General features: G+C 37.5%; 1 protein-coding gene and 1 long non-coding RNA gene across 5 annotated transcripts in view; one reads left to right on the top strand and one right to left on the bottom strand.

The window, feature by feature from the left end:
- The window catches only part of LOC144287751 (uncharacterized), a 38,943-nt gene that overhangs the window by 16,573 nt on the left and 6,979 nt on the right, over positions 1 to 15,391 (bottom strand). The window lies entirely within an intron of this gene.
- Positions 1 to 15,391, top strand: part of BIVM (basic, immunoglobulin-like variable motif containing) — a 39,859-nt gene that overhangs the window by 21,188 nt on the left and 3,280 nt on the right. For 2 of the 3 annotated variants that reach the window (XM_077855024.1, XM_077855025.1), the window contains exons 5-8: positions 558 to 662; positions 882 to 976; positions 11,270 to 11,402; positions 12,766 to 12,852. In XM_077855024.1, the coding sequence (XP_077711150.1) occupies positions 558 to 662; positions 882 to 976; positions 11,270 to 11,402; positions 12,766 to 12,852 (420 nt within the window). The remainder of the gene's footprint in view (positions 1 to 557; positions 663 to 881; positions 977 to 11,269; positions 11,403 to 12,765; positions 12,853 to 15,391) is intronic. The other variant, XM_077855026.1, reaches the window with a different exon arrangement.

Below are 15,391 nucleotides of genomic sequence, written 5' to 3'. Positions count from 1 at the left end.
GCCCTATATACTGTATTCTTATAATAAAGTAAGCAAGGGAAAAAAATACTTTTAAGAATAATGTAAGGAGGGGTCCCTAGGTGGCTCCTTCAGTTAAATATCCAACTCTTGATTTCAGCTCAGGTCATGATCTGAAAGGGTTATGAGATCAAGCCCTGTGTCAGGCTCTGTGCTGGGTGAGGAGCCTTGCTTGAGATCCTTTCTCTCTCCCTATGCCCCGACCCCCCAATCTCTGAAAAACAGAAAAGAAAAAGAATATGGTAAGGAAGAGAAAATGCATTTAAAGTACTGCACAAATAATAAATAAATAAATAAATAAATAAATAAATAAATAAATAAATAAATAAAATAAAAAATAAAAAAAAAAGTACTGCACTGTATTTTTATATAAAAAAAAATCTGCGTATAAGTGGATCCCTGCATTCAAACTCATGTTGTTCAAGGATCAACTGTATTAGTAAAATTGTTTGCAAATCAGAATGACATATGAGTATTGAGACAGGTTATATTTGCATATGATTGAAATTGTAAAATGAAAAGCAATGTTTCTTTTGTAGTCTTCCACCTATTACTCAAGAAGAAGCTTTACATATTTTGGGCTTTCAACCCCCCTTTGAAGATATTAGGTTCGGCCCTTTCACTGGAAATACAACACTTATGAGGTATGAAGTCCTCACTTAGAGGCAATTACCTTATTTCTAGTTCTGCAAAATAACAATGCAGTAAATGTTTGTTGATAGTAAACCATGTTTCCAGTTGTAGAGTCCCAAACTCTCATAGATATGCCAAACTTGGGTGCTGCCTGAATTTATCTGGAATTGGAACTGTGCCATCTGTGCTATGGAACTGTTGCCATGAACAAATGTTCTTGTTGTTTTCAGATGGTTTAGACAAATTAATGACCACTTTCATGTAAAAGGATGTTCGTATGTTCTATATAAGCCACATGGGAAGAATAAAACAGCTGGAGAAACTGGTAAGTAAATATATAGAAGATATTTTTTCTCTAGTAAAAGAATTTATATCCTACCTTTAGATAGGGAAAGGGAGGGTTGAGAGAGCTTTTTCTACATTTGCAGCTGCTTAATTGCCTTTAGCTCAAAATAATTTTTATGTCAAACAGGCATATTTTGGGTGACAGGCATATTTTGGTGTCCTTCCTTCTCTATCCTGAGCACCCCAGGGTTATTTTTTGCATACCTCCTGTAGCCATCAAAGTAGAAACTTACATTTTATGGGGTTTAGCAGAAACCCTCAGGTCAAATGCCTTCATAGGACTTCTACTTTAATTTCTTTTTTAATCTCTGGAAATTCTTCAGTTATGTATTTTAGCATATCTTTTTAATATTTTATCCAGTACTTTTGTCATGTCATTGGCAGGGTTATTCAGGGTCTATGTATCCCAAGGAAGAAAAAATGATGTGTCAGTTTAAAAACTTTATGTTTTATAGATTTGTGTTTATATTCACATTTATGTTCTGTTGTGTGAAACAGTCCTAACTTAGAATTCCTTAGACAACTATACTATGAATATTACCTTACTTCTGTGATTAAATTACTTCTGTGATTAAATTTCTTTATTATGATCAACATATTGAATGTTTATACAATTTTGGGGTTTTAAGGTCTTTGATCAACATCTACTTCTTTAAACCAGATTTATTTGTAGATAGTCATATAGTAACTAATATTTATTGAATGTTTATACAATTTTGGGGTTTTAAGGTCTTTGGTCGTTTTTTTTTTTTTTTTTTAAATCAGCATTGACAAGTAAGGATCATCTTTGGTAATAAGTCTGGTGATCCCTAATGTACTTTTTACTAATATTTAATAATTTCTGCCTATTAGCCAGAGGACATATATCCTAAGACGTGTATATTTTTTATTCTAGGAATGAAACATCTTACACCTTATTTCTTTAAATTAAAGGAAAATAATATTAATTATGTTGGTTCTAGATTATTATCCTTGCTGATCTGTACTGTAGTTTATAGTGATGCTAGCTTATAATATCAGTGTAAAACAAGATGCTCATCATTGCCATGATAAAATTATATAATCACATTGACTGCTGTCATCTTGCTCATATATTACCTTTTCAGGGTAATTTTATTTACTTTTTTATTTTGTTAAAGATTATTTATTTATTTGAGAGAGAGAAAGAGGGAGAGTGAGTGCATGGTTGGAGAGGAGCAGAGGGAGAGGGACAGGCTGGTTCTACACTGAGCATGGAGCTGGACATGGTGCTTGATCTCAGGACCCTGAGATCATGACCTGAGCCAAGATCAAGAGTAGGATGCTTAACTGACTGAGCCACTCAGTCACCCTGAGGGTAATTTCATTTAAATGTAAGGGCATTTTGGTACATTTTACTATACATTTCTAGTTCCCAGTTATTTTTTTTAAAGATTTTATTTATTTATTCATGAGACAGAGAGAGAGAGAGAGAGAGAGAGAGAGAGAGGCAGAGACATAGGCAGAGAGAGAAGCAGGCTCCGTGCAGGGAGCCGATGTGGGACTTGACCCGGTGTCTCCAGCATCACGCCCTGGGCCGAAGGCAGTGCTAAACCACTGAGTCACCCAGGCTGGCCTAGTTTTTTTTTTTTTTTTTTTTTTTTTTTAAAGATTTTGTTTATTTATTCATAGAGACACACCGGGAGAGAGAGAGAGAGAGAGAGAGATAGAGAGAGAGCAGCAGAGACACAGGCAGAGGGAGAAGCAGGCTCCATACAGGAAGCCCGATGGGACTAGATCCCGGGTCTCCAGGATCATGCCCCAGGCTGCAGGCGGTGCTAAACCGCTGCGCCACTGGAGCTGCCCATGGCCTAGTTTTTTATTTTTTATTTTTTATTTTTTTATTTATTTTTTTTTTGGCCTAGTTTTTTAAAGATTAATTTTATAGTAGTAAAATCATCATTTAGTGGGAATTTAGTGTGTGCTAAGCACTGTGTTGACGTACTTGCTTTAATTCTGTAGCAATCCTGTACAGATGTATCATTCCCCCTTTACTGATGAGGAAACATATGGTAAATTCAATAAACTCAACAGGGGTTGCACAGCTAGTTGGGTGGTAGATTTAGGGGTCAAACGTGGTCTGCCTGACTTCAGATCTCAAACCTAACCACTTGTTGTTCTGTGGGTTCTGGTGTTGGCTTCTTTTAACCATCCTACTGCATTTTAGAGCTATTAAATAGTTAATTTTTTTTTGTAATTAACATATGTTATTTTCAGCAACAAAATTATATGTTGATAGAAACATTACTAAACATTTTCCCCCTAAATGTTCTGTCTCTCCTTAGCTCAGGGATTTTGTTTGATTTTTAGATTGCTGCATATTTTTCTATTTATTTATTTATTTATTTATTTATTTATTTATTTATTTATTTATTTATTTATTTTAAAGATTTTATGTATTTATTCATGAGAGACACAGAGAGAAGGCAGAGACATAGGCAGAGGGAGAAGCAGGCTCCCCACAGGGAGCCTGACGTGTAGGACTCTATCCCGCAACTCTGGGATCACACCTTGAGCCGAAGGCAGATGCTCAACTGCTGAGCCACCCAGATATCCCATATTTTTCTTTTTAAAAAAAATATCTGCCAGGATGACTGTTAATGGTATCAGAATTACTGGAATGGTATCACCATGTCCATGGGTTTGGGATGCTTTTTGTGAAAGAAAATGGATAATTTGGCTCTATGTTTTATGAGACCTTTATTTTAAGATATTCACATTTACTTTCACAAGATAAGTTGAATCTTTTTTCTGGCCCAAAAGATTTAAACATTCTCCAGTTATGACAAAGTATAATAATGATTTTATTCATTAAAGGTCTTCTAAAATTTACACTGGAGACAGAAGTTTGCTGGAGGCAAGTGAATGAGCAAGGGTGTTGCAGCACAGTAATTAGTGATATGAGCCAGCACCTCCACTCTGGGACTCCATCCCTTCTCTGGGGACTGCACATGTGTGACATGTGACCTTTTGTGACATGCATGCTCAATCCATAGAATAAATATTAGTAAAGCTTAATTTGCTTTAGTATGACAATAAACATCAGTAAATGATCTAATATTTTACTTCTGTGCCCCAAGAGGTCTTGTGTAACCACTTGGATGTGTCCACACTGAGGATCATTAACCGAGAGCAGCAATTGGTAGACCTTTTCTATAAATAATGCAATAATCAATGGAAAGGGGATGCCTGGGTAGCTCAGTGGTTGAGCATCTGCCTTTGGCTCGGGGCATGATCCCGGAGTCCTGGGATTGAGTCCTACATTGGACTTCCTGCATGGACTCTGCTTCTCCCTCTGCCTGTGTCTCTGCCTCTCTGTCTCTCTCTGTGTCTCTCATGAATAAATAAATGAAATCTTAAAAAAAAATGAGTGGAGAGGATATCACATGTATGTGTCAGAGACAGTGGAAAAGTACTGTAACACAGTTCTCAGGATACTGTCTCAAGACTGCATTATGAGTAGGGCCCTGAGAGACGCCAACTTAAAACTCATGAGTACTTGCTTATCTCATTGCCTACCAGTCAGAAGAGGATTTCATCAGAGAAGTTCATGGGCTTTTGTTGCATTAATATCAGCAGCATCTAGATAGAGGGGAGGACCTATGTGGAGAAGGTCAGTAAAATGAAAGGAAATCAGAGGAATCATGAAGACTCAGAGAAATTGTAATATGAAAGAAAATATGATATCAGAAAGAATATGGTATCAAAGAAAATCAGTTTATTTTATTTTATTTTATTTTTTAATTTTTATTTATTTATGATAGTCACACAGAGAGAGAGAGAGAGAGAGGCAGAGACACAGGCAGAGGGAGAAGCAGGCTCCATGCACCGGGAGCCCGATGTGGGATTCGATCCCGGGTCTCCAGGATCGCGCCCTGGGCCAAAGGCAGGCGCCAAACCACTGCGCCACCCAGGGATCCCAAAGAAAATAAGTTTAATTGAATTCTCAAAGTAAGAAAATGTAGTTACTTATTAATGGAATGTAAGAAAATACTGATAGGGCCCTGGAGACAGTTGATTTAGGAACCACTGTTCTGGAATTTTAAACAAATTTTGTTCAACATCCTGTCCAACTTCAAGATGTTATGCCCTACTTTTTTTAGAAAACTGTCATTTGCAAATCTTTTGAGGGTTTGTATTTTATTTATTTATTTTTCTTAATAGACTAGTACCTCTTGAGTCCTTTATGACTTTTTTAACTTAATGATTTGATGTGTAGATTCACCAGTGCCCCTAATAATCTGTGGTACGGGGCCCTATGCACTTTTTTTGTCCATATGTTCAAACTTCCTCCAATATACACCAGGTATTTTTTACTGAGGAATGGAATGAACTACCTATTCACCTATTCCCCTGCCCCAACCCTCTTTTCTTGGAAGGGCGGAGCAGGGTTCCTGCCATTTCTCCAAATGAATTTTAATAATATATTTTCCCAGTTTTCTTTCTGTTTTCATTTTCCCTAGTACAATACTTAACTCCTGACCATGTCTTTTTCTGTGTGTATTTCCTGAAGGATAATTGATCTGCTTGCTGCCTTGGAATTTTCATGTCTTCTTCCTCAATAATGTTGTCATGTGCCAACCCTGCTCTATCACTGAAGCTCTCCTTGCCACATTAGGGGCCAGTTCCTCTTTATTCCTACAGGACGGATTATTTGCATCTGTTGTCTGGCATTTGGCTTTACATTTCATCTTTTTTTTTTTTAAGATTTTATTTATTTATTTGAGAGAGAGCAAGTATGAGCAGGGCAAAAGCTAGAGAGAAAGAGAAAGGGAGAAGCAGACTCTCTCTGGGGCAGGGAACCTGATGCAGGGCTTGATTCCAGGACCCTGGGATCATGACTCTAGCCGAAGGCAAATGCTTAACTGACTGAGCCACCCAGGTGCCCCACATTTCATCTTTTCAATGTTTATGTCCAGCTCCTTGACTATAGGGACAGCCTTCACTAGCCCTTTGAGTCCATATATGGTGCCCCATGACCTCTCACAAGCTGCCCTAGAACTTCTGGCTGTGTTCAGAGGGAAGGGCGGTACATGTGTCAAGTGAAAGACCTTTCTGTTTTCCCTCTTTGTGGAAGAAAGAGTTGAGAAATAGGCTTTTCTCATTTGTTTCTGGGATATTCAGTAGTGAAAACCATTGCCACTTGTTGCTGTTCACTTGAAAAACACTTTGAAATGTCTATTCTCTTTTTGTTTAAATTATTTTTAAAGAAGTATTAGGCCTGTTTTCTTGGGTACTAGGCTTCTTTGACTTGGTAACTCCCCAGTGCTTGCTGACAGGACCATTTCCGGTGGTCCCTCAGTAAATGGAAACCAAGCTCACTCATGGAATAAAAACAAAATGACAGGGATTTTGATGAAAATAACAGATTAACTGTTGATGTAAGTAGAAGTATTTTTTCAGAGACGTAATTACTCATAATAAAAGTTTTTCAGTAAGTTGTCAACAACTAGTTCAAACTATTGGTTCATATATTGTTATTATATTACTATTATTATTCAGGTGAGTTAAAAACCTCAGCTACCAACATTTGTGCCAGGGAAGTCTAGATTATTATTTTTTTATTTTTTTCAAGAGTTTATGTATTTATTTGGGACAGAGAGAGAGTGCACCAGTGATGGGGGTGGGGTAGGGAGGGGCAATGGGAGAGAGACAAGCAGACTTCTCAGGGAGCCAGATGTGGGGCTCAATCCCAGGGCCCTGGAATCATGACCTGAGCCAAAGTTGACATTTACCTGACTGGACCACGCAGGTGCCCCTAGTTTAATTTTATTTATTTATTTTTAAAGATTTCATTCATTTACTTGAGATTGAGAGAGAGAGAGAGAGAGAAAGGGAGAACATGAGTGAGTAGAGGAGCAGAGGGAGAGGGAGAAGCAGGCTCCCCACTGAGCAGGGAGCCCAACGTGAGGCTCGATCCCAGGACTCTGAGATCATGACTTGAGCCAAAGGCAGAAGCCTAACCGACTGAGCCACCTAGACACCCAATTAATTTTTTTCTAATCAGCTAGCCTAACAATTATACTAATGTTCATGTCTTTCATTTTATTTTATTTTATTTTTTTTAAGATTTTATTTATTTATTCATGAGAGACATAGAGAGCGAGAAAGGCAGAGACACAGGCAGAGGGAGAAGCAGGCTCCATGCAGGGAGCCTGATGTGGGACTCGATCCTGGGTCTCCAGGATCCTGCCCTGGGCAGAAGGCAGCGCTAAACCACTGAGCCACTGGGGCTGCCCCATGTCTTTCATTTTAATTCTAGTATATATTTTAACTTATTAGTTTTGCTTAACCAAGATTAGCTACCTCTACCCTATCTCTTTGTGTCTCATATACACTCTCACTGTGGCTGCTGCTTTGAGCTTACCACAGTGACTTAGCTCGTCTCGTGGACTATGCATTAATATTCTGTTTTCCTCACCCACTGGTTTCCCCAATTCTTATTTGACACTATGGCACTTTTCAAAGTGCAGTGGTAATAGATCCTTCTGCTTTAGGAGCTCTCTATTGCTTGCTTAAAGTATAAAATCCTTAGCATCATTCAAAGCTGGTGCAGATTGTCCTTTCACTGCTGTCCTACATGTACCAGTTATATTTAAAAGATGTCAAGGGAGGAAGAGCCTTGCAGGATGATGTTACATTTCTGGATTAAAGAATCAGGTTCTTGTCTTCGAAGATGTAAAATACATTTTGATAACTTCTTCTAGAGTTCTCCTATAGATGATCAGGCTCTATAGAACAAACTCACACTAGGCAAGCTCAAAGAATACCAGAATGTTTATATATTAACTTAGGGTGAGAAACATCTAACCAATGGGACCAGAATTCTCTTGTTGGCCACTCAGGAATCATGCTCCTCCTCACCGTATAGCAGGCCAACTGATTCTAGTAGTTCTCTTCTCCCTGTATGCCATGCAGATCAGGCTCTGCAGTTGGAAATGGTTGCTTTGTCATGTAGGTTTCAGATTTTTTAGAAATACTCTGGTTGAGGCTGAACATCGTGCTGAATTTAGTTTCCATCAGTAACACATTTCTGTATCTTCTCCTGACTGGAAGTACTTCCCTGGATGACTACCTTAATGTATTAAATACTGTATTTACTGTCTTTTATTTCAGAGGGTGATCTTTTTCTGACCTTCCTGCAATTCTGGGGGTGCCCTACGGTAGGACTTGCTATGCTATCATACTGTATATTCTAAACTAGAGCACTTGCTGCTCCCTAATTATATCCCTGCCCTGCTATGATTTTGTTTTCTCCTCATGGCCTTTCCTCTGTTTGGATTTTTGCAATCCTAACACTTCATTAAAGTCTGTCTTGAATGCCACCCTTCTTGATTCTTCAAACCTGATGTGTTCTTCCTCCTTTGAATTATATCCCTTTTCTGTGGCACTGTCTTACTCCGTGAAAGTCACTTGTTTTATCTTCTCTGTGAGGGCAGGTTAATGTCTTGTGCATTACTTGCTTCTTGTGAGTTAGTAGGTGCTCACGAATTGCTTACTGTTACTGGATTGAGTTGAATGAAATTTTCCTTTAACTCTAGACCAAGTCTCAAAATGTGATGGTTGGACCAATATCAGCACCACCTGCTAACTTGTTAGACATGCAGATTCTTCATCCCCACTCTAGACATACTGAGTCAAACTTCTGGGGTTGGGTACCAGCAATCAGTTGTTTAACAAGCTCCATGTGTCAAGCTTGAGAACTATTGCTGTAGTCTTTCTAAAGAGATGTTATCCAACCTCTTTCTCAAGAGCTGGGTCTTCAGTTCATAGGAAATTCAGTGATTTGCAAATTGCGCTTAGTGGATCCATGGGAATTCTATGGCAATGCCTTTGTGCTGAGAGGGGAGAGGACAGGGCATCTAGATTCTCTACCTCCTTTTTGGCCACAGACACTGTGCATTTAGCCCTCTTATGTACTAGCCTGCCATGTCAGCTTTCCTTGCAGAAGGATTATGTCCAAAAAAAGTTTGAAAATTATTGATCTAAATTAGAGGTCATTAAACTACTGTCCTTTTTATAAAGTTTGGTTGGAACACGGCCATAACCGTTTGCTTACACATTGCCTACGGCTACTTCTATGCTACAATGGCAGAGATGACTAGTATGAGGAGCGCTCATGACCCACAAACCTCCAATATTTACTCTCTGGCCCCTTAAGAAAAAATTTGCTAATCCCTAATCCAAATTAATCAGAATCTTGGAAGTAAGGAGCAGAAACATCCATGCCTAGCACTAAGCCCATAATTATTACTCTATAGAAAAACAACAACACCCAAACATCTCATGTCTTCTAAAAAATGAGGACGTGGTCAGAATGTGGCAGACAAAAAAAGATGTAAAGATTGATGAGAGCAAATTTTCTTACTTTATCTCATTTGCTCCAGGACATTAGAGTCATTACTCTTCACACACAAATGAAGTCAGATGTTTTGTATTATATTTGACTTTAAAGAAGGAAATTGTCAAATACTTAGATATTCATTAAAAAGCTATAACAAGGGCAGCCCAGGTGGGTCAGCCGTTTAGCCCCGCCTTCAGCCCAGGGCGTGATCCTGGAGACCCAGGATCCAGTCCCACGTCGGGCTCCCTGCATGGAGCCTGCTTCTCCCTCTGCCTGTGTCTCTGCCTCTCTCTCTCCCTCTCTCTCTCTCTCTCTGTCTCCCATGAATAAATAAATAAAATCTTTTTTTTTAAAAAAAAGCTATAATAAAAATTCCTTTTATTTTATTTATTAAAAATTTTAGTTGGGAAGTTTTAATTATTTGGAAAAACTTCCTATTTGACATTTTCTCAATTTAAAAAAAAGAGTTTAAGAGTTTTTTCTCAACCAATTATATGTATAACCATCTTTTGTAATTTTTGAATTTGTTAGGAGTCCATATGCATACATTGACATTTGCTCATGATCCTGGAATCAACTACGGTAGTGACATAATGACCCTCTTCAGAATTTTAATTCTGATGGGCATTCATTTAGAGCTGCCCTTGGATGTTAGTTTTTAAATTGCCAGGGGAAGCAACCAAAAGCTGCAGAAAGATTTATTTATCATTTGTCATTATGCTATAGAAATGTTAGTGGAAAAGATCACCTCATCATGTAGATATGCCCTGCTGGTAGGCCGTGAAGTAAAAATCTATGGGAAAGACCTAGATGAAGCCTTGGAGAAGAAAATGAAGCCTGAAATGTTATTACCCCCAGGCAGCTCACAAACTGTGTGTGGCTGGAGGGGTGGGGTGGCATGTTGCTGCGTTAGCTTTGCTACAGCCCTTGACCTGCTGTTCTGAGTAGTCTTTAGCTATGTCAGTGGCCAAAAAGTCAATCGGGGAAACCATAAATTGCCAGCTTTCATCTGCTTCCCTATTTTTAGGATTTCCAGTTTGAATGGGCTATTTGTTCATGCATAATTTAGTTTCTTCCCGGAGATGCAAGTTAATAAAACCTCAGTTAATGGCTTTAAGTATTGAGTGTTGGTAAAAAAACATTGCGTAGGGTAATACTTTTGAAATTACTTCACAACTAATATAGCTGTGGGAAATGTAAAAGGAAGAATGGTTATAAGAGGATTCTGTGGTTATGGTCAGCCTGTCTGAGAGATGTTCTTGTCTCATCACTTGGCTTATGAAAGCTCTCCCTCTAGCCTGGGTAACTTTTGTAGAAAGAGTAAAGTGTGTGTTAGTGGGGAAATGTTTGCTCTTTGGGGGTTTGTATATTATCTGGAGTTTATATTTACCCATCAATATCAGCGCTCTTCAGATTGGGGACGTACATACTGCTGGAGCTATGCGAGATGAGACCACCATGGAATGGGAAGGACATATTGGAAATTACAAATTAAAAATTTCTACCTTTTGTATATCTCTTATAAAGTCGTATTAGTAGCATGTTAGTAGTGTACATAGTCTATAAACAAAAATGCTTCTATTGAGCATGCCTATTCAGAAACTTCCAGTGACAGATGTGCACAACCAGAAAAGTTGAGACCATTGTTTGGGTATTAGATTTTATGTGGTAATCAAATTTTGTAGGTAAGTATGTGCTATTAGAAGGTTTTGATAAGCAAGGATATAGTTCAGGTCTTTAGTTTGCTATTCAGTTTATCTGAATTTCAGTTGAAAGGGTAAAACTGAAAGTAAATTTGTTAATATTTTTTGTATCTATATTTCTGATTTTTCCTCAGCAATTTGAGTGTGTGTATAAAGCATCGACAGTGCTTCAGGGTCCCTCAGTTTGTTTGCTTTTGCTTTTGTTTAGCTTCAGGGGCGTTGTCGAAGTTAACTCATGGATTGAAAGATGAATCACTGGCTTATATCTATCATTGCCAAAATCATTATTTTTGTCCGATTGGATTTGAAGCAACCCCTGTTAAAGCTAATAAAGCATTCAGGTAGGTATTTCCATATTTTATGTGGATAATTCACCAAGAAAATGTGTGGTAGAAGGCATTTAAGAAATATTTAGTTGCTCACAGATTGGAACACTTGGTTATTTGCTCTCTCTACTTCTAGTTAGACTATTCTTTTTCTATTTTTAAAGTTCAACTATTCTTTAAATATTTTAGCTTACTCTTTTGCGGAATTGCATTTGGTTAGTTGTGCTTTTACATTATCCACTTGGGTACTTCAGACTCATGAAGAGAAAGATGTTTGAAAAATCACTTTTATGTATATTATAGAATGGTTGCAAAGGACTTCACATATTATGTCATGGTGTTTTCATCCATTGTCCCACACGGAAAATGAATTATGGAATCTTGTAGCAAAAAATTGTCCCAAATGAATACAGTAAGAAGCATCTTTTCTCATGGTGAAAAATGTGGAATTTACCAGTGTTCCCCTTTGCTCAAGGAGGAGGTAGGAGTAGCATTGCTCTCTTTCCATGAAACCTGAGGGCCAGGCAGGGAGAGCACGGCTTGGTCATCTGGGGGGTAGGATGGGTTCTTTGGGGCTGGAGGCTATGTAGCATGAGTCCCTCTCAAGGCACTGTGGGGCTGGGGCATCCTGGGACAGGATCCTGAGACCTGGGAGAACCAGGAAGATGGACATTGTGTTTTTGTGAATGGGGAGGAAGAGGGAAACGACTTGATTTCTCCAAACCCTGAAATGTTTTTTTCATCTCTCTGGAGGTGAGGCATGTTGTTTCTCCTATGGTTTCCTCCTGCACCTTCACCTTACTCCAGATATCTATCAAATATGAAATGTGAAAAAATAGGTACTCCTACTTTGTACTCTTTAAGGGAGAGTTCTCCCACCTTTGCCTGTACCTAAGAATCACCTGAGATGCCTTTACAACTGGGCAAATCCCTCCCTGTGCTCTACTCCAGACTTACTTGAATTAGTTTCTGGAGGTGAGATGAGGGCATTGGTATACTTTAAGTTTTTTTTTTTTTTATTATGCTTTTTGAAACTTTTTAAATACACAGTGAAAGGAGAGGAGTAGTTGGGAGAATGCTGGTAGTATGCTAGGATTTTTTTTTCTTCTTTTAGATGCTGAGAGGTGGTATATTTCTTTTTCTTTTCTTTTTTTTTTTTTGTCCTATATTTTATAATAGAGGTCAAGACCTAAGTTTAATTTATGCTTTCTCTTTAATGGCCTTAAGAAATTTCTTCAAGCCTAAACATAATATCTATTCTAGCATTAATGAATGTCATATTTAAATAAACTTTAGTATATATTTTATTAACATAGTTGAAGCAATATTATCAAAGGAGTGAATGGCCTTTATTAAGCTTGCTATATTTTATATTTAGCAGGGGTCCCCTCTTACCACAAGAAGTAGAATATTGGATCTTAATTGGAGAATCAAGTAGAAAACATCCTGCTATTCACTGTAAAAAGTATGTTAATTTCTCTTTTTCTCTTTAATTTAGGTAAGATTTATATATAATGAAATGCACAGATCTTAATTGCATAATTAGGTGGATTTTGGTAAATGAATACACCTGTGTAACCACCACCCAAATCAAGATATGGAAGATTTTCATTTTTCATTGCATTGAAAGTACCCTCATTTTCTTTTCCTGTCAGTCTCCATAGAAAACCTCTGTTCTAACACTGTGGAATTGCTTTGCATGTTCTTGAAATTCATGTATATGGAGTCCTACAATATTCTTTCTTGTCTGGCTTCTATCAGTTAAGTGATCCTGTGAAATTTATCCCCAGTATCATGCATGTCATGCTTCTTTTCTTATTGCTGAGTGATATTAAGTATTATAAGTATACCACAATTTGTTATCCATTTTCCTGTTTGATGACCATTTGGATTGTCTGGAGTTTGGTGTACTCTGGGTAAAGCTGTTAGGAACATTAATGTTCATGTCTTTAAAACTTTTTTAAGTAACAACTTCTTTGAAATAAAATTCACATATCATAAAAGTGCACTCTTTAAAAATGTACAATTCAATGGATTTTAGTGTATTCAGAGTTGAGCATTAGTCACCATTACCTAATTCCAGGACATTTTCATCACTCCCAAGAGAAACCCCATATCCGTTAGCAATCACTTCCCAGTCCCCTCCCCCAGCCCCTGGCAATGCCGATCTACTTTCTATCTCTGTGCATTTGCCTAAAATGGACATTTTATAAAAATGGAATCATAAAATTTGTGGCCTTTGTATCTGTCATTTTTCACTTAGAATAATGTTTTCAATGTTCATCTGTGGTGTAACATGGACTAGAACTTCATCTGCTTATATGGCCAAATACTTTTCTGCTGTATGGATATGCCACATTTTCTTGTACAGGTTTTTTGAGGACATGTTTTTATGTTTTGTTTCTCTTGGATAGATATTTAGGAATGGAATTGCTGATTATAGATGTGTATTTAAGAAACTGGGAGAACATACTCCAGTGGGGTTGTACCATTTTACACTCCCACCAGCAATTTTTTTAAAAAGATTTTATTTATTTATTCATGAGAGACACAGAGAGAAAGGCAGAGACATACGCAGAGGGAGAAACAGGCTCCCTGCAGGCAGCCTGATGCAAGACTCAATCCCAGGACCCTGAGATCATGACCTGAGCCAAAGGCAGATGCTCAACCACTGAGCCACTCAGCTGCTCCCGAACCAGCAATGTATGGAAAGTCCAGTTGTTCTTCATATCTTCACCAATATTTGATGTTGTTCTTTTTTTTTTTTTACTTAATTTTATTTCCCCAGGCTTATTGAGGTATAATGTACAAATACAACTGTATATATTTGAAGTATGCAATGTGCTGGTTTGATATATATTTTGTGAAATGATTACTACCATCAGTGTTAATTAACATATCCCTTAGCTCACATAGTTACCTTTTCTGTGTGTGTGGTGAGACCACTTAAGATCTACTCTCTTAGCAAATTTCAAGTATATAATACAGTATTATTAACTATAGTCACCATGCTATACAGATTCCTAAGTGTTTTAATGGTATTACAGATTGATTTTTTTTTAAAAAGTATTTTAAAAAAGTATCTATTTTCTAGTTTTATTGAGAAATAACTAGCACATATCACTATATAAGTTGATGGTATACAGCATGATGGTTTGATTTACATATATTGTAAAATGATGACCACAGTAGATTTAGTTAACAAAAAGTCCTCCTTGTGATGGGAACTCTTAGGATCTACTCTCTCACTGACTTCCTTATATATCATATAGTAGTGTTTCCCACAGTCCCCATATTGTACATTATATCCCTACTTATTTGTCTTATAACTGGAAGTATATACTTCCTTTAAAATGTTTTTAAATATTAAAACATTTCCTTTCCTAATTATTTCCTGGTAGTGTACAAAAATACAATTTATCTATATAGGCCTTGAATACTGCATCTTTATCAAACTCACTTATTAATTCCAGTAATAGTTTTATAATACAGAGTAATTTGTAATTACTTTGTATTTTATATATAATCAATCATGTTGTCTGTGAATAAATGGACATTAACTTTTTTTTTAAAGATTTATTTATTCATTTGAGAGAGAGAGAAAGTGTGCATGAGTGGGAGGGAGGGGTAGAGGGAGATGGGAGATGGGAAGCAGATTTCCCACTGAGCTGAATGTGGAGCTGGAACGGGAGGTGGGGCTCCATCTCCCAACCAGGAGATCATGAGCTGAGCTGAAACCAAGAGTCAACATCCAATGGACCGAGACACTCAGGCACCCTCATATAATGTTTAAATGTTTTGAAAACGACTTTACTTAAAAGGGAAATATGGACTGTTTCTATTCTAGCCTGCAAGATTTCATGTAACAGGTTGATATGTATGTATTTCATTGTGAAAGTAAGCATTTTAAAACTGAGAATCTTGGCAATAGCTGGTTAAACTGACTTGTCATAAAAAAAAGAATTAGGGATGCCTGGGTGGCTCAGCGGTTGGGCGCCTTCCTT

Source organism: Canis aureus, chromosome 17 (genome assembly GCF_053574225.1).
Source record: "Canis aureus isolate CA01 chromosome 17, VMU_Caureus_v.1.0, whole genome shotgun sequence".
Lineage (NCBI taxonomy): Eukaryota > Metazoa > Chordata > Mammalia > Carnivora > Canidae > Canis > Canis aureus.
This window is presented reverse-complemented; position numbering and strand designations above follow the sequence as displayed.